The sequence below is a fragment of the Typopeltis vanoorti genome, chromosome 19 (assembly GCF_054136105.1).
Source record: "Typopeltis vanoorti isolate ZY-2024b chromosome 19, IOZ_Tvanoo_1.0, whole genome shotgun sequence".
NCBI lineage: Eukaryota > Metazoa > Arthropoda > Arachnida > Uropygi > Thelyphonidae > Typopeltis > Typopeltis vanoorti.
The window spans coordinates 1,120,271-1,141,301 of NC_143567.1; the positions used below are offsets into that span (position 1 = coordinate 1,120,271).

General features: G+C 36.2%; 1 protein-coding gene across 2 annotated transcripts in view; it reads right to left on the reverse strand.

Annotated features, from left to right (window-relative positions):
• Positions 1 to 21,031, reverse strand: part of ec (ubiquitin specific peptidase echinus) — a 126,720-nt gene that overhangs the window by 40,200 nt on the left and 65,489 nt on the right. For both annotated transcript variants that reach the window (XM_090409683.1, XM_090409681.1), the window contains 3 exons: positions 18,100 to 18,194; positions 5,746 to 5,898; positions 1,368 to 1,521 (listed from right to left, as the gene is read on the reverse strand). In XM_090409683.1, coding sequence (XP_090265809.1) covers positions 1,368 to 1,521; positions 5,746 to 5,898; positions 18,100 to 18,194 — 402 coding nt within the window. The remainder of the gene's footprint in view (positions 1 to 1,367; positions 1,522 to 5,745; positions 5,899 to 18,099; positions 18,195 to 21,031) is intronic.

Here is a 21,031-nt window from a genome sequence, read left to right on the forward strand (position 1 = left end):
CACTCTGGTGTCCTGCACCAGGGAGAAAACATCACTATCAACAATAACATAGTCAATGAGACTTTTTTTATTCCTAGCCTCTTCTCTCCATGTGAATTTGTGCACATTTTTATGTTGTAACATGGTGTTAGTAATAACCAGTCCATGTCCTGAGCAGAAATCCAACAGATATTTGCCATTATTATTAGCTTTGCTCTTTTCTCCAAATTTTCCCAAAATATTTTTGTATGTCTCACAATCATTTCCTACTCTACTATTTAGATCCCCAACAAGGACCAACTTTTCATTTTTCATTGTGTCAGTTGCTTTTTCTAAAGCCTCAAAAAATTCCTCCACTTCTACCTTAGCAGAACCTTCTGTGGGACCATAGGCACAAATAAGTCTCATTGTCCAGTTCCCCATTCTCATATTTGCCCACATTACTCTACTTGAGACTGACTGCCATTCAAGAAGATTAGCCTCGTATTTTGTGTTGAATACTATGGCTACTCCTTCTTTTCCTTGATTGTTATTGCCTGAATATAACATTTTGTATTTATTGCTCAGAAAGATCTCACCAGTTTTGGTCTTTTTTGTTTCAGTCACCCCTATTATGTCGATCTGGTACTTATCTAATTCCTCAGCTAGCTCCATTTCTTTGCCATTCAGGCTTCTTATGTTGATAGTACCGATCTTTAACTCTGGTGATGTTGAGTTGGGGTTTGTTTTCAGATTTGTTCCAGTAGCTGACTTTTCGCTGTTCGCCCTGGTTCCCTGGCGAAAACAACGGGGGCCTTGTTTAACCGGGCGACGCCCCAGCCGGCATGAAATTTTGTCATGTTGTACCATCATTTTTTATTTTGGTTTAACCAATAAGAATACAATTTGGTCGGCTAAATCCCAAATTGCCAGCCCATCCTCGTTCGTTCAGTATCAAAGTAGATACCCAACAGGGTGCACCACGAGAAGGTGAGGATTGGACATTAGGTCAGAAGCCCTGGTCGGTTCTCCGCATTCCTTTAAAGGCTATGTGGAGGTCTCCTCTCAGTTATACAGCTTTGACCCTTAAGCACCCCCTTTGTGAATTAATACTGTTAAAAAAAAAAAAAAAAAAAAAAAAAAAAAAAAAAAAAAAAAGCTCCTGCTTTTTTAGAGCAAAAGATTTAATTCTGTACAAGATATAACTGTTTAAAACTTGTCTGTTGAAAAGTGTATAATAAATCTTGTTAAACAAGATTCAGATTACTTCATTCTTGGCATTTATTAATTTTTAATTTAGTTTCAATCACAATGTTTGATGAATAGTAACTATAACACATCACTAAATTGTGAAATTATACTAGCGTTTTATATATATATATAATTAAGAAACAAGTGCAATTTGGTACCTGAATTCCTATTTTGTGATGTCACCATAGTAACTGTTCGAGGTGCTGTAGTAATTGTAACAGGTGTACCATGAGGATTTGCATAAAGTAAAAGAAGTGGCTGAAAATGCCCCCGGCGACATTTTTCCACCACTTGTTCCCAACTTGGTCCAATCTACAAAATAAAAGGATAATGAGTAACATATTTTAATCAACATTAACACAGTCATTTCATTCACTGTAACTTTTGTAAAACATGGTCAATTCAATTCAATATTAAAAATGGTTAATGTTCTCATCTTAACCTGTTAGGCAGAATGACTGTTGGGGACAAATAACTTGGCTGCATAGAATCTTAATTTAAGACAAAGAGAGAGAGAGAGAAAGAGAGTGAAGAGCGATTTTGTTGATGGAAAGACCTCAAAGAGTGGAGAATTGTTATGCTTGTATCAAAAAGTTTCAAGACTAGGTTTGTAATATGCCAACAGATGGCAGCACAAGGCTGCATGCACAGTCATAGGGAGCACCTACCTTCATAAGTCAGTGTGTCAAAAGATATCATCTTGTGTACATTGGGAGCTGTGCAACTCATGCTATTTTGACCACCTGCATTACCACATCTGCAATTTCATCATGGACAGCAAGTTAGAACAAAGAGCAAACATGAAATTCTGCATGAAATTGGGCAAATCTGCCACAGAGACGTTTGACATAATTCGGCAAGTTTACAGGATGCTGCAATGAGCCGTTCGAGTTGTTTTGAGTGGCACACGTGCTTCAAGAGTGGAAGACCATCACTGGATGACGATGAGAGATCAGGAAGACCTTCAACGAGCTCAACCCCCAAAAATGTCGAAACCATTCAGCAACTTGTGCATGAGGATCGTCGGAGAACACTCTGCAACATTACTGCCATTGTCGGTGTGTCGTATGGAACAGTCCAGGCAATCCTCACGTGTGACTTGGACATGCAGCAAGTTCATCCCCAGGCTGCTGACCCAGGAGCAGAAGAAACACCGCATCGAAGTCTGCCAAGAACTCTGTCAGTGTGCTGTGGATGACCCATCCTTTATGTCGAAGATCATTACCGGTGACGAAACTTGGGTGTACGGGTACGACCTTGAGACAAAGCAACAGTCTTCACATTGGAAGAGCCCATCATCTCCATGACCAAAAAAGGTGAGGCAGGTCCGCAGCTCGACCAAGTGCATGCTCATCGTTTTTTTTTTGACATTTGCGGCATTGTGCATCGAGAATTCATCCTCGGGGGCCAGACCGTCAATAGCGAGTTCTACTGCCCAGGTTTTAAAGCATCTGAGGGAAGACATTCGGCAAAAGCGGCCAGATCTGTGGCACGCAAAAAACTGGATGCTCCATGACGACAATGCACCCTGTCACACGCAAGTTTCTCGCCAGAAACAACATGATCTCACTTCCACACCCACCCTACTCGCATGAAGATTTTCAAGCTGTTTGGTGTGAAGTTGAGTTCAATAGAATAGTACATCTAATAGAATGCTGTTATAGGACAGGAAATGTGGAGAGTATTGATTACAAAATGTTTAGACAAATTAGTTGGGCAAGTAAAAGAAAGATGATACTAATGGAGATTTTAATCAAAAGGTATGTGGATTAGAAAGAAGAGATAATATGCAGGGGAGGGAGGTTTGGATTCTGATAAACACAGAGCAAAAATTATATTAAATCAACTGATATAACCACCAGAAAGAACATACAAGAATATAAGAATAAAAGCTACTTTCATAACTCTGCTACTAGTATGTTCTTTCTTCTGGTTATATCAGTTGCTTTAATATCATTTTTCTTAAAGGTGTTTATCAGAACTTTCCAGATCCACCTTGTAGCGTATAGTAACAAGGAGAGTGAATTTGTTGAGATTCAGTGGGATAACTATCTAAAGCAGCATGTGATGAAACCAACACAAGGTTTATCAGGTGTTAGATTTGGTGATATTCTCACAGAATGTGGTTGTGAATGAGGCATCAACATTTTCACCTGTTGATGTAAATGATCATGAGATATTGGTTTGGAAGATAGTCCAGCAGGAAAAAGTTGTTATCAAGAAGTTCTACATGTGGATCTATACAGTGGGTGTTTTTAAAAGCTATGTAGTCAACTAGTATCAATACATTGGGTTGACGAATTGTGTAGAAAAGATGTTGACAGTGCATGGAAGTTGATAAGACAGTACCTAACACAAGCAATGTTTAACTGTACACCAAGAGTTAGGCGAATAAATAAAATAGGAGTGAGATGGATAATTGGTGAAACCAAGCAAGCAGTGTTACAAAAGAAGTTGTTATGGAGGAAGTATAAGACAGTTTGCAGTGAATAGATGCATGAAGAATATAAATTGCAGGCCAGAAAAGTGACAAGCATGGTTAAAAAAAAGAAAAAGTAGAATATGAGAGAAGATTGGCCAGTCAGGTCAAAGCTAATCCATGGGAATTTTTCTGCTATGTAGCCAGTAAGAGGAAAAATAATTATAGCAGTTCGATGCTGGTGGATAGTTATGGTAGCAGCGTAACCATAGCAAATGATATAGTGGAATTATTTAACAAACACTTCAATGTATATCATAGTGGTGCGAATGATGCTGTACAACATGTAGAAGGGAAGCAAGAATTAGGAGAATTAAAGGTGAAAGAATCAGAGGTGTATCAAGTGTTGCTCAGATTAAATGTTAATAAGGCTGTGGGAATGGATGACCACATATTTTTAAAGAATGTGCAAAAGAATTAGCCATGATGTTGTCCTGGTTATTTAATGAAAGTCTTGCAGTGGAGAAGGTTCCTAAGGAGTGGAAAGAAGGCAAAATAATACCTCTCCACAAGCATGGTTTGAGAACAGAAGTTTCCAATTATAGACCGGTCTGTATATCTGCAGTTATGATCAAAGTATTGGAAAAATTAGTTAGAAATAGAATACAGAATTGGGTTGATGGACATAAGATTCTCTATGATGGTTAGCATGGATTTGTGAAGATCAGGTCTTGTTTTAGCAATCTGCTTATGTTTTATGATAAGGTGACAACTGCTTTGTATAAGGGAGAATCATATACAGTGATACTCTTGGAATTATGTAATCTATCAAAAGCATTTGATGGATTACCACAGGAAGATATGAATAGACTTTTAGCTTGGACAAATGAGTGGAGGGTTGCAGTTTTACTATTAATAAATGCAATATGTTACACTTTGAGATACAGAGATATAAGCCTTCATACTGTATTGGTGGAGCAGTACTTCAAGAAGTGGATGAGATTCAGGATCTTGAAGTGATGGTAGACAGTGGACTGAAGTTCCAAGGCACAACTCAAGTGTTGCAAAATCTACACATCAATAAGGCTGCTATGATAAAAAGTACATTGACAAGTAGGGATAAAGAAGTGATGGTAGTGCCTCTATATAAGGTATTGGTTAGACCACACATATGAACTCATTGGTCACCTAATTTTCATTGTGATATGGAAACACTAGAGAGGGTGAGGATTCAAAAATGAATAACCAAAGTGATATCATGACTATGGAGTGTTGGTTATGAAGAGCATTTAAGAGAATGGGGATTACAGAGGTTGGTGAATAGGGGGAAAAGAGGAGATAGGATAGAATAGGACCTTCCAGTTAGTTAACCCTTTCAGGACCATGGGGCATATGTGTAAAATTTAAAATTATAAAAATTTTAATTTATTTGCAACCCTTTACGTCCATTGGGACAAATGTGTCACATGAAATTCTATAAAACCTACGATTTTTCCTGCATAATGATGATGTTTTATGTTAAATAGATATCTAATAAAGTCATCTTAATACCTAGAAACATTGTATTACTTCATAAGTCCTTCTGGTCGTGAAAGGGTTAAGGGATTGTATCATTAATACAGAAGAAATTATAAAACGAGTGAATGTTAAGATGGGAAGAACAAGTAGCCATCCCTGGAAAATTGTGTAAAGATGTAATGAAGAAGGGGTGTGAGGAGTAGATTGTTTATCTGGAGAGTTTTTGGTGAGTGGAATGCATTGCCTGGGTGCATTATGAATGCAGATAGTGCAAACAACTTCAAAGCACATTATAATAGACATGTTGGTTGAGTGGGCCTCCCACAATGAGTCTGTTGACTCTATGGAGGTTACAAACAACTGATATCTATTGAAAAAGAGCATTATAATGCATTGTCATAAATTTCACTGTTCACAATAGTTTGCAGGCTTGATTGGAAACAATCCCTTCCCACTTTGTAGTGACTTTTGTTCTTCTAATGAAAATAGGTTCCTTGCCTCTATCTATTCAGCAAGATATCAGCATTTTATGCTGTGCAATAGTATAAAAATAAAATTTCATTCAGAAGCAATATTTTTTCAGATAATTTCTAACTTACTTCTCGAACTGTTGCATCATCAAAGTATATCCACACTCTTAATTTAGTATGGAAGAAGAAGGTAGAATAATGTTTGCCATAATAGGTGACAACACCTACTAACTGATGAGCAGCAGAATTGGCCCAACGGCCATCCACAACAGAATGGAATACCTGAAAATTAAAACATTAAATCAGATGATGAAATTTCTCAAATAATATGTCATTTGTTTGCTGATGCAAATAAGGTATGTAAAGACAGAAATAAATAATTAAGACAAAAGGTACATGTATAGGACTGACACTTAGCTTCCTGGCACAATAAGAATAATATTATTATTAATAAAAATTTTTATAAATCAGTATCATTGTAAATGGCAAACATCTCGTCATCCATACTTAGCCTATTTTCATGAATTCTAATATCATGAAATGTCCATTTAGTTCATTTTTGATATCACAATAGCAATATCATATCCAGTATACATGAAAAGATATGAGGCAAAACAGTAATGGTACATGAAACTTAAAATGTGCTGCTTGTAACAACCATGTGCAATTCGATGCCTTCAGGGAAAAAAAAAGGGGAAAAAAAATCGGCTTGCTTTTAAATTTTTGATATTTGTTATTAATCTTATCTGGTTGCTTTCTTATGCACTTTTCCTCCTAATAAAGGTAAGCAGATATGACAGTGAAATACAGGACAATAAATTATGAAGAAGTTTTTGAGTGAAAAGAAAAGAACTGTTTACACACACTGTTAAACAACAGAGATTTTAACTTATCATCTGGAGGTAATTTCATCCCCATTTACTCATAAGTTTTAAATTTAAAAAGGAATTCAAAAATAATTTTTAAATTTAAATACTTTTTAAATACACGGATTTAAAAATGATAATAGATTTTATGTACAAGGGTGAAGTGATCATTTCGGGACCAACTTGCCACGCTGCTTAGTGCTGCTAAAAGTTTGAATGTTGAGATCTGTACAGAAGTTGCACAGAGGGATACTTCCAGTATTGATATTCAGGAGAAGAGTGAACATGACTCAAGTAACCAGGCCTTGTTACTTGCTGAGGCGCAACAGAAAAAATGCAGCACAGAATTGCCACCAGTAATTAAGAAGAAAAGAGGAAGACCTCGAAGTAGATATCTTCGTGGTTCTAACAGTAAAGGCATGAAGGCCAATGTGTCATCAAAAGTAAATGAATTAGACACACCAGAAGATACCAACAGGTCAATAAAGTCGTTCACAAGTGAAGGAAGGTTAGAACTGTCAGGAACTGATTATCCATTAAATGAGATTTCTGTTTCTAATTCAAATATATATCCTAGTCCAACTCAGAACTCATTTCCATCTATACAGAGTTCAGCGTTGGTAAAAGGATCACAACAAAGTGAAGATACAATAATAGAAATTGAGGAATCACAAGCATTGGCATCTTTTGACAGTTTGCTCCAAGATTCATTGTCAATCCCAGTAATGAATATGATGCCTATTCTTAATACTGTTCAGTTAATTGAAACTCACTCAAATAACATAGAATCAGGGCTAAGTACAGATAGTCAAATATTAGTTCCTTGTTCTGTATCACTTCAATTATCTACTTCTCTTCATGTTGCACAAAGTATGATAAAAGATATCGAACCTGGTGTCTCATTCTTATTACCTGGAGCTGCAGTTTCACCTTGTGCCAGTTCTTCACATCAAGACAGTAGATCCATGATGATGATGATGTCTTGGGATACATCCAGGCCTACTGCTGTTATGCCAAACATTCCTAAAATACATGATCAGCAGCTTCCATTACAGGATCAGAATGTTGCTCAAGAGAAGGAAAATGGGTCAGTTAATTAACCTTGGATATCCTCGCCAGAACATCATTGTGAGGATTGCTGTAGATGCTGCGCGACCAAAAATATCCAAAGACATAATATGAAACTACATGAAAATGACAGACAGGAATATATATTGGATGTGGACATGAAAGCAGAGTTGATGATGATGAAGCAAGATATGAACTGCATGAGAAATGAGATGAAAAGAATTAGAGACATACATGGAAGAGCAAATAAGAACAGAAGGAAAGATGGGCATGCGAAAGATATATCGAATGATTCGAGAGTGGTTCTCTATGGAGATTCCATTATTAGAGGTGTGGTGAATGAGAAGATGCACAAGGTTTGTTTTCCTGGTGGTAGAATGGAGAGAGTGATTGAAGCGTTGGACATGAGGAGTAAGAGAGCACAAGAGTTGGTGGTTGTAGTAGGAATAAATGATTTGGATGGGAACAAGGAAAATGCTAGATTGGATATAAGGAGATTATTAAGGAGGGTAAAAGATAACAGCATGGTAGGAAAGGTAGTCAGTGTGTTGCCAAGGTATGATAGTGATGAATTGAGGTGGCGGGCAAAGAATATGAATATGTTAGCGCAGTTATGTGAGGAGAATGGAGTGCATTTTGTGAATGTGTGGGAGGAATTTGAGGGACGGATGGAATTGTATAAAGAAGATGGGCTGCATTTAAATGGCTTTGGTGTGAGTCTGCTGGAGAGATTGTTACTGGCAGGAGAAGTAATGACTGTCATGAATATATCTGAGGTGGTGGGAAGTGATATGAAAGAGCAAAAAAGTAAGGTAGGGAGAGGTATTTGTTCAGTTGCAAATGGGGAAGTGAGTATTATGAATGAAGTAAATGAGAGAGTGGAGGTACAACACGAACAGGGAAACGGGGGGAGTCAGGGTGGACGGAGAGAAACTTTATGAAACATGCGGGTGTTGAATTCAGAAGTGAATGTGTAAGCGGACAAACACAAATTGAGATGGCCTGGGATGGGTGGAAAGAGTTTAGGTGTGAAGAAAGTTGTAGAATTGGTGGTAATATAGAGGAAGTGACAGGGAAAGGTATTGAAGAGTCACATCGCAGGAGTGATGTTCTTAGGACTTGTAGAAGCAGTAATGATTTATTATGTTTATTCATTAATGCTAGAAGTATTCGAAATAAGGGGAACGAAATTGTTGCTTTGCTCGAGTCTTCGCCCAAAATTGTTGGTATAAGTGAGACATGGTTAGATGACGATGACATCCTGACAGGAATAGAGATGAACGGATATGATATTTTTCGTGAAGATAAACAGGGAAGAAAGGGAGGAGGAGTACTGTTAATGGTAGCAGATGAGTTGTGCCCATCTAAGGTGGAATTGCAAGGTGCAAATAGTAGTCACGTTTTGAGGCCGTATGGTGTAAGGTAGAAGTTAACAGGAGGAAATATTTAGTTGGGTGTTGCTATAGACCTGGTAATATGGAGGGTAATGAGAAGGAAATGTATAGGCAAATTGGCCTAGCTAGCAAGAAACGAGTTATCATTATGGACGACTTTAATTATGGTGATATAGACTGGAAGCAAGAGACTGCATCTGGGGGTAAAGAAAATGAATTTTTGGAGTTTTTGAAAGATAATTACCTTAGGCAGTACGTAATGGAGGGTACACAAGGATCAAGAGTATTGGATTTGATCATCTCATCAGATGATGTTATTATAAATGAGGTGTCAAATCTTCCACCAGTTGGCGAGAGTGACCACAAGGTGATCACGTGCAGGGTGACCAGTCATTCGAGGACGTCTATTAGAAAGGGATATATGTGGAATTATAAGACTGGTAATTACAAAAAGCTCAGGAAACAGCTTGTGATAATAAATTGGAAAGAGGAACTGGATGGAAAGGATATCAATGCTGCTTGGGCCATACTCAAGAACTATTTGGTGGAGGCAATATCAGAGTGTATTCCAAGGGTCAAGGTAAAATGGGTGAATCAAGAGATAAGGTGTGCAATACGGAAGAAGAAGGTATTATGGAAGAAACACAAAATGAGTATATATAACAACCAGTTGCATGAGAAGTACAAAGAGCAGGCGAGGAAGGTGACTAGCTTGATAAGGGTAGCAAAAATGCAGTATGAGCAGCAGTTAGCTAAAGCAGCCAAAAAAAATCCTAAGGAGTTTTTTCGATATGTCGCCAGTAGAAGAAAGAATGATTATAGTAGAATGGGATTGATTGGTGAAAACGGAGGAACGATAACTGCTGCGGAGGATATAGTTGAAATATTTAATGAGCAATTTCTAAAGGTATTTCATTCTTGCAAATGTGACATCATGCAGAACTTGAAAGTAGTGGGAAAAGAGGAGGAGGAACTGTTAGTAAGTGAACAGGAGGTATATGAGGAATTGAATAGACTTAATGTAAATAAGGCTGTGGGACTTGATGCTATTTCACCATGTGTCTTGAGAGAATGTGCCAACAGCTTTTGTATATCTTTTCAACATGAGTCTCTCACTGGGTCAAGTTCCAAAAGAGTGGAAAGAGGGTAAAATTGTTCCAATTCATAAGGGAGGTGATAAGAGTAAGGCTTTGAATTATAGACCAGTCTGTGTGTCTGGAGTTGTGGTCAAGGTATTAGAGAAGTTAGTTAGGAATAAAGTTCAGAATTGGGTTGACAACAGAAAAATACTCTTTGGTGGCCAGCATGGATTTACTAAAGGAAAATCATGCTTTAGCAACCTGCTTACTTTTTATAATAAAGTGACAAATGCATTGGATAAGGGTATTGCATATACAGTGGTATATTTAGATTTTGCAAAGGCGTTTGATAAATTGCCACATGACAAGCTGGTAATTAAATTGGAAAGGATGGGGCTGAACAGTAGATTGGTTCACTGGATTGGAGATTGGTTGTCTGATAGGTATCAGCGAGTTGTCTATGGAGGAGCGATATCCCAGAAGAGGAAAGTAACTAGTGGTGTACCTCAAGGGTCTGTTTTGGGTCCATTGCTGTTTAATTTGTATGTAAATGATACCTGGAGAGGTCTGAATGGTGATGTGCAGTTGTTTGCAGATGATGCAAAGTTGGGCAGAGCTATCAGGAGTAGTGTGGATGCTGTAGCTTTGCAAGAGGACTTCAATACACTGTCTGAATGGGTAAATAAGTGGAGATGTCAATTCAATGTCTCAAAGTGTAAGGTTTTGAAATTTGGGAAGCAGAGATGGGATGTAAAGTACACAATCGGTGCGAATATCTTGGAAGAGGTAGAGGGAATGAGAGATCTGGGAGTGATTGTAGACAAGGACCTAAAATTTCAGGGACATGTTACTAAAATAGTGAAGACAACACAGCGGATAATGGGAATGATGCGGAGGACATTGACTTGTAGAAGTAAGGATGTTATGGTTCCTTTGTATAAGGCTTTGATCAGGCCACATATGGATTACTGTGCACAGATCTGGTCACCTGGTTTTCAAAAAGATGAAATTGCATTGGAAAAAGTTCAGAGGCGATTGACTAAGGTGGTTTCTGGTCTCTGGAATGTAGAGTATGAAGACAGATTGACAAAATGCAATTTGCAGAAATTGGTGGATAGAAGGAGGAGGGGGGTGATATGATTGAGACATATAAGCTGTTGAGTGGTTATTACCAGATTAACGTCGGGGAGGTTTTGCACAGAATGGGTGAGGATAGCAGGAGAACAAGAGGTCATTCCTGGAAGCTGTATAAGGAGGGTGTGAGCAAGGGAGTGAGGAGCAGGTTTTTTTGCATGGAGAGTGGTGAGTGATTGGAATGCTTTGCCCGAGAGTGTGGTGTATGCAGTGACAGTGAATATATTTAAAGCACTGTGTGTATAACAGTGGACCTCCCACGATGAGTCTTTGACTCCATGGAGGTTTTTATAATAATAATAATAATAATAATAATAAATGCTGAATTAAAATGTGAAAAAATTATTATGTGGTTAATTGGTTATATGGAGTCCTGAATTAGATTAAAGAGCAAGTTAGTTTCCAAACTATGTAAAAAATAAATCATCATCATCAAATTCCAAATACATGTACCCTCAAGGGGTGCACAGGATATGATAGTACTACATGAAAAATTTACACCATTACTAACTTCCTATCTACAATATTCCTCCAAATCAGCCTGTTACTTGTCAAGACTCCAACATTATCAGATCTTATATTTCTATCGTCTGAGGCACTTCGTACCGTATCAATCCACCTATATCTTGGTCTTCCTCTGGGTCATTTTCCTGCCAACCTGACAGAGAACACTTGTTTTGCTAATCTTTTCTCGCCCATTCTGTTTAAGTAACCATACTACCTGAGATTAGCTCTGCTAATGCATTCCTGGATGCTGACAATGTCAAGTTCTTTCCTAATAATCCTCGTTTTTAATATGATGTTGCCATTGATGCCACCATCTGTTTATGCCTCTAATCTTTCTCAGGACTCTCATATCTGCGGTCTCTAGTCTTTGGTCAAGTGTTTTACTTCTGACTTAGCTCTCAGATCCATAAGTTAAAACTGGTTTGAATACTGTCTTATACAGCTAATTTAGTGTTCCAACCAATTTCTCTCATTATTATTATTATTATTACCACCCCAAGACCTTATGGAGTCAAAGACTCATCTGGGAGGTCCTTTTATCACACACAGCTCATCATACCGTGTTTTAAACACATTCAAGCTCTTTGCAGACACCACATTCTCAGGCAAGGCATTCCAATCATTCACAACTCTGCACGAAAAAACCTGCCTCTCACTCCCCTCTTTATACAGTTTCCAGGGATGACCTCTGGTTCTCCCCTGATCTCCCACTATTCTCTGTAAAACTTCTCCAGCATTGATCCTATAACAACCCCTTACCAACTTGTAGGTCTCTATCATATCCCCCCCCTCTTCCTCCTGTCCACCAGACTCTGCAAATTACATCTTCTCAATCTTTCCTCATACTCGACATTCCAGAGGTCAGAAACTACCTTAGTCAGTTGCCTTTGGACCCTTTCCAACATCTCTTCATCCTTCTGAAAACCAGGTGACCAAATCTGGGCACAATAGTCCATGTGTGGCCTAATCAAAGCCTTATACAATAGAACAAGAATCTCCCTATTTCTACACATCAGTGTCCTCTGCATCATTCCCAGAAGTCTTTGTGTTGTCTTCACAATTTTGGTGATGTGTCCCCTAAATTTTAGATCCTTATCCACTATCACCCCCAGATCTCTTATTTCCTCTACCTCCAACAATATATTCTCACCAAGCATAAATTCTGCATCCCATCTTTGTTTTCCAAATTTTAAAACCTTACATTTTGCAACATTGAACTCACATCCCCATTTCTGTGCCCAATCACTCAATCTATTCAAGTCTTCCTGTAAGGCCACAACATCTTATTTCATAAGAAAATTTCTCTTATTCCATATGAATTTATTCAATTGACTTCCTACCATACCAGCTTTGTTGATTCTGTTGTCTATTTCCATATTTAATTTACCATCTTCACTAAAAATCATGCCTAAGTAGCTGAAATGTTTTACTTGTTGGTTCTCCATTCACAATGCAATTGATATTTTCAATGCTTCTGCCTATTTTCATTCTTTGTCTGGGTTATTGCTGACCTTATTACCATATCTAACAGTTATTCAATTTAGTCAGGGAATCTTGCAGACTTGTAGCAGATTTATTTAGAAGTATAACATCATCTGTATAAAGCAAAGAGCTGAGATTAGCATCTCCAATTTTGATAGCAGGTTTAATACTACATTCCTTCATAATGTGATCCATATAGATAATGAATAACAGAGGGGATAATGTACATCCTTGTCTGACACCAGATTTAACATTAAACCATCTTCCTGTACTTCCTTCAATTCTAACTGCTGGCTAAGTATTTTGCTTGATATAATGCCCCATTGACACCATATAACTGTGGCGTATTGAATAGCTTCTCTCTTGGCACCTTGTCATATGCCTTTTCCAGATCGAGAAAACTTAAATACTGATCTTTGTTATATTCCCATGATTTTTCAACTATTTGTCATAATGTGAAAATCTGATCATGAATCTAAGCCTCTATTTGGCCTGAATCCAGCTTGTTCTTCTCCAAGCTTTTCTTCCACAATTCTTCTCAACCGTTTCTCAGGTATACTTGCATAAATCTACCAGGAACACTCAGTAGGGAATACCTTTGTAACTCTCACATTCAGTTTTATTTCCCTTTTTATATATGGGTAATATGACAGCGCTACTCCAATCATCAGGAATTCGTCCCTCTGTCCAGGACTTCTGAACTATTCAGTGCAGCCACTGTAAGACTTTTATACCACCATATTTCAGTATTTCTGGTCGAATATCATCATCATCATTATTATTCAGGCCGCCATGGAGTCAAAAGACTCATCATGGGAGGTCCTTCCTAGGAAACACAGTCTATCATACCACTCCTTGAACTCACTGACCATTCTTGCTCTCACCACTCTATGGTTCAACCACCCTCCATGAAAAGGAACCACTCCTCACCCTTTTGCTCACAGCTACCTTTCGTAACTTCCAGGAATGGCTCCTTGTCATCGCTACTTCCCGCTGTTCCACCAAGTGAAAGAACTCCCCATTTTCAACCCTGTAAGTACCTCTCAACAGTTTAAAAGTCTCAATCATATCACCTCTCCTTCTTCTATCTACCAAACTCTACATTCCCTCAGCCGATCCTCATATCTAACGTTGTACAGTCCTGAAACCATCTTTGTTATCCACCTCTGTACCTTTTCCATTTATCCCCCTTTAAATCCTGGGGACCAAATTTGAGAACAATAGTCTAAGTGTGATCTGATCAGGGTCTTCTACAATGGAATCTATCTATCTCAATGGCTTTAACAGGCCTTTAAGGCCCACAACCCTCCAAGCATGCTTGGATTTCGTAACCAAAATACAAGGATAGAATGGTCACCCTATGCCTCAAAGTATTCCTGGCTGTATCCCTGTGTGTTCATGATGTGATGTGTGCATACAATGGAATAATAACTCTTATTTCTCAGGTCAGCATCCTTCTCAGTACTGCAGCAATCCTCTGGGTTACCTTCACCACATTTGCAATATGTTTCCTGAATTTCAGGTTTCTATCAATCATCACCCCCAGATCTCATCTAACACACTTCCGCCAGTACAACTCCTCCAATTGAGTATGCAGCCTCCCATTGATGTATCCCAAACTTCAAGACTTTACATTTTGCTGCATTAAACTGATACTCTCATTCATTTGTCCATCTGTCTAGTTTTTTCAAATCCTTTTGCAGAGCTGCCATATCTGCACTATTACTAATAACCCTTCCCAGCTTCAACTCATCTGCAAACAACTGAATATCCCTCTGCAATCCATTGACAATGTCATTGATATAAAGGTTAAACAATACAGGTAAATCATAACATATCCATATCATCTACTCCTGCTGCCTTTCCACATTTCAAGCCTTTGATAGCTTTTTTCTACTTCAAGTACAGATATGTATTCCTAACTGTATGCCTGTTGAGTGTTTTTTTTACCACTGTGCTATCACTGCTTGTTTCATTTATACTTACTTACTTCAAGGATATCTTTTTCTCCTGTTTTCATGTCACCTTTATCAGCTCTAAGTCCTTTTACAGCACTCTTTCCTCCATTTCTAAGCTTCTTCAACAACCTCCGGAATATTTTGCCACCTTCTTGATATTTATTTTCGATGTTCTTGCCAAAGTTGATCAATTTTTTTTACCATTCCTGTTTAGAGTATGTTCTCCATATATTCATATATTACAATTAATTTTGGTGTTTTCAATACTTGGAAATTCTTCCATTTAAGTCTCCTGCTAATATTACGTAATCATTTTTATTTATTTTATTATATATATTTTGTAATTGATTATAAAATTCAATATTATCATCTTCTGTTCCTTCTTCTGAGGCATATAAACCAATTATTGTTAAATAACCTATCTATTGTTATTCTAGCATCTATTATTAATTGATCCCATAATTTATAATATTTTAATTGTTTTGAAAGGAAATTTAAAAAATAAATAAAAATTGCATAAAAATTCTTAATAAAACAGAAACCCACAGCACAATACAAGTTTTACAATAAAATAAAAAATAAAATTTATCAATTTTACAGTTACAACTGAATAACAGCTGACTGGCCAGGTGGGATACCACATCTGTTCTCCAATATGCAGAATGTGTGTTCAAATTCCACTATGATATGAATGTTTGTGAAAATCTTGTAGTGCTATATGATTTTGTTCTCCTCTATAAGACTTTTTTTTCAGTAATTTGAAAGAGTCCCACATTTCATTTCTAGTGCATGATTTCCAGCGCTAGGTTATGGTTATTTAATCCATGGTACTGGATCAGGTACATTACTAATGTGACATGTGTAAACGCATTACAATGTAATATAATAATAGTTCAACCCACAAAAAGTGTATGATTTACCAGATGGATTGCAATCAAAAAAAAAAAAGTTGGAATACAAAATACCAAATAACTTGAATAAATTTAAAAAAAAAGCTATCAATATTATTGGTTATGATTTACCTGACAATGCATGCTAGTTAGAAATTTAATAGTAAAAGCATTACTAAAAGCATTAGGAACAAACAGGACCTAAGTTGGTCAATATACAACAGACATTATTACTTCTATTCTAACAAGAGCATGAAAAAATTCAGGTGGATTTGGATTCGTAATTCCCTTTCAAAACAGTTAAAATATTATAAATTATGGAATCAATTAATAATAGAAGCTAGAATAAAAATAGATAGGTTATTTAACAATAATTGGATTATATGCCCCAGAAGAAAGAAGAGAAGATGATAATATTGAATTTTATAATCAATTACAAAATATATATAATAAAAGAAATAAAAATGATTATGTAATATTAGCAGGAGACTTAAATGGAAGAATTTCCAAGTATTGGAAACACCAAAATTAATTGTAATATATGAATAAATGGAGAACATACTCTAAACAGGAATGGTAAAAGAATTGATCAATTTTGTAGTTTATACTTCTTTCTTTTAAGGTTACATGGTCATCAGCATTCATAGTGAAGAATTTATTGAGACACAAGACACGTTAGAATAATTACTTTGAAAACGTTGAAATAGCATTCAACGTTTCAACCCCTGTATTGAGGTCATCATCAGGAAAAATACACATGTATAAGATACAAATTACATGCCACTGAACTATGCTTCTAACATGTGTTAGAAGCATAGTTCAGTGGAGTTCATAAATTCTTAACATAGTGAAGAATTTATGTCTCCATAAATTCTTCACTATGACCCAGAAGATAATCACAATATGAGAAGACTTTAGAAATGTTTAATGTAGTTCCGTTTTTAATTTAGTTATATTTTTTATTTATTTTATTTTTGTTCCCAAAAGAGGTCAGGCTAGGTTAAAAGATTAACAAGCATTTAGATTCATTTTACTTTTGTATAGTGCAGTGTCATGTAGCTTGTATCTTATACATATGTATTTTTCCTAATGTTGACCTCAATACAGAGATCAAAATGTCAAATGTTACTTTCCTAATGTTAAGTAAAGTAATTATTCTAACGTGTGTGTTGTGTCTCCATAATTCTTCACTATGAATTTGTAGTTTATAATAACCTTAAAATAATGAATTCTTTCTATAAACATAAAAACATACATAAATATAGCAGCAAGAGGATGGAAATCAATATTATCTTAAACTTTATCTTAAATGAAAAAGACATCAAAATTTTCTTTAGATGTTGGAGTCCACACGATATGAAATAAGTAGTGACCACTTCCTCATTAAAATAAAATTAAGATTACTAACTAAATGGCTACAAATAACAAGAACAGAAAGAAAATTTAAAACTTTTGATAAAACTAGATTATTAAATGACAGGAATATACAATGGAAGAAATCAATAGGGAAAAAACTAAACAATCATAAACAAAAATGAACAATAAACCAAATGGCTAACACCTGATACCCTAAACAAATACTAAACTATTATGCCAATTGGAAAGAAAGAGAAAGCAGAGTAGACCTCAAAAAAGGATATTGGATGGATAATGAGATTGGAACAGATCAATATGGTCTATACCCGTAATTAGTGTTATGATGAATATACAACGGCTATACGAACAAAGAAATAAACAATATTTTGATAAAATAAAATGAAATGAAGAAAAAGAAAGGCTTAATATAAAAACAATACTAAATACATCAGCAAATGTTGATGAGTTGACAAAATGAGTGTAAGTAGATTAACAAATCAATTTTGAATCAATGTATATCAGGGTATATATATGCATATAATTATGATTTGGCTTGCATAACATTCTTTTCATTCCTAGTGAGATATCCAGTATTATCTGGTATCTGCTTGATAACTAAACCATATGCATTCCATATAAATGAAAACTTATGGCAAACACTTGAAGTATACAGTTGCTTGATTAACATTATAGAAACACAAATTGCTTTAATTTTATTCCTATGAAAAATATACGATAATGCTACTTACATCTTTCAGCTTAAGAGACATCCCAATTATCTGAAAAACCTCCATGATATGCTCCAGGGTTGGACATTCAGAGTCCCACACGAGGCCAACACTCACTAAACATTATAACAGTTAAACATGAATTATTTGAATTCAATTATATATATATATAAACAAACAAACATGCATGCGTGCATGCACGCACACACAGGGTGATCAAAATTAAAGTATCCCCGTTTAAGGCCTTATGGAGCACCATCCAGTGATCCAAATGCTGCAAAATTTTGCAGGAATATATTGTGCTGTCGTGACGTTCTATTTTCATGTTATATTCTAAATCCGCCATCTTGCTAAAAGTCACTTTCATAAAATAAAGGAAAACTAATTGCAAATTGATCACTGATCTAAGGGTAGAGAAATTTCTATTATACTGCGCCACTCTATCCTTAGATAAGTCTATATGAATTAGTAAGATTAATTCAAAATTAGTTAGCAGTCTTTTCACTCATTCAGGCCGATGGTATTTATTTTCTTTCCTTCTGGGATTCCCGCTAGATCCGAATTTTTGTGAACGGTGCAGTAAAAAGAAATTCAGGCAAACACAATATTTAAATTAACAAACAAAACATTTAATATATGGTTATATAACAAATACATGTATTCCACTTTTAAATATGACAACTCAGTCAAGCTAGTACATCAGGTCAAGTCATTCACAATAAATCAATCTTCCAAACTTTCACATACAAATACAGTTTCAGAATCACAAAGTTTCTTTACTCAATTTACTACAATAGAAATTCTTAATTAATCAGTTTCCTTGTATCTCTCAACTATACTCTACGATTAACTCGTAACAGGCACTAACCACGGTAGATATCACTTCAATGTCTATATTTTCAACTCTCAGCCTCGATGGTAAGCTACAGTTAAATTTTAGAAACAGCGCAACGGAACTAATACTTAAATCTGCATACACTGAAATAAACTAATAGGACTGTCCTTACCAGAAATAATCTTCAGTACTTCCAATTTTTGTGAGCACACTTTCAAATTGTATTTATCACACTTGCGAAACACTAAATAACTAAAACATTACTAATCGCGCTTCAAAAGTCCAGATAACAACTATAAGGTACATTAATTATTCTTATTTATCATTCATCAACTAGTTTAACTTCGTACAATTCCCTTTCTTGGTAGTATAGAAATAAGTCGTAATTGTAGACTGACTGGATTTATTCAGTATTCTTCTTTGAATGTCCAGTTCTCTAATTATCCGATTACGGCAATAATTTCCTTTTATTACTATGGCTGACTTTGCTTTCAGCCAACTATAAGATTCACTTATGAAAAAAAATATCTACTCAATTCTTCCCTAAGAACCTTTTAATTACATCTACTTCTTCAGTTTACTTCCTTGCTACCTTATAGTTCCAAAGTTCCGTTCCGACTCTCACTTACAACTGCGTATCTATTTTCTCTCTTCTCCACAAAACTCTCTTCACACGCGCCCGTTTATTTCCACGCGTCTCCATGACAACCGATAGACGTAAACATTCTCGCGAATGTTACATTACGCTATACAACTACATTGAGTTATTACATAACATTAAGCTTTCACAAAAGGAATAAATAGAATGATCGCATTTCAATAAATGCGCAGTTAAACTACAAATATAAGTTCTTACAATATTGACATAACAATAAATAAAACAGCTTAATAACATTTAATACAGAATCTATTTACCATTAACACATTTCTTTGATTAAGCAATTAAATATTTGACATAATTAAGGTAGTTATATAATATCAATTATAATTTATGTTATTTACATTAAATAATATCTACAAATATAGTTCTTATGACGGAAAGTCATGTTGGATTCTGAATCAAACAACATTTATTCTATTTTCTACATAATTAGAATCCAACAGTGCATCATGTGGAAGTGATATCCAAGGGATGTGGGATGAGGCAGCTCCAAAATTCACAACTAGGGAGCATCATAAACACAAATGCATGTAATTTGCATAGCACACAACTTGGCAGATGTCAGGCGAGTTTAAAAAGATGGACACAGGATTTTTCCCTTCATTCTGGTTGTTAATACCATCCACAGTAATGGCACTAACCTTGCCCCAACATGCTTTGCTTGTGAAGCTGTACTACCTAAACAACTGCAATGATGTTGATGCACTCCATGAATTTCATTGCCTGAACAAATGTCAATGAGGTCCACTATCTCCACATGTTCTACAATAAATGATTAGTTGTTTTTAAGAAACGGGATCGTTGGAAGCTAGACATGGCAGAGGTTGCAAAATCACTTCGCACCAACTGAATGAAGTTGCTACTGCCATTGTGGAACAGGCCATGAATAACAGCATTCGTTCCTGCAGTACACGTGCTGTATCAAGACACAGAGATGTACCTTACACAACTGTAAGAAAATCCTGGAAAATTCTATGAAAGATTACGCATTTCTATCCATCCATTAAAGATAATCCTGATACAAGAGTTGTGCCTGCAAGACTTTGAAAATCAACTGACATTTGCTTTAACATTCCTTGTTCAAATGGAGTTGAATGCTGCATAGCCATGGATGATTTTCTGGGGAGATGAGGCTCACTTTTATCTGAATATCCACAATTGTTGGGTATGGACGATGCAAAACTTGCATGCAATCCAACAAATTCCTACGCATTCGCCCAAAGTTAATGTCTGGTGTTGGTTTACAGCTTCGTTTATCATTGGACTATTCTTCTTTGAGGACATTCACCAGTCAGGTCCTGTGACCTGCTCAGTTACTTCCGAGAGGTATCGTGATATGATAAACAATTTTGTTGTGCCACAGCTACAAATGTGCCTATGCATAGATTCAGTCATTTTTATGTGAGATGGAGCCCCCCCCCCCCCCCCCCCCACACACACACACTGGTCGATCTGTA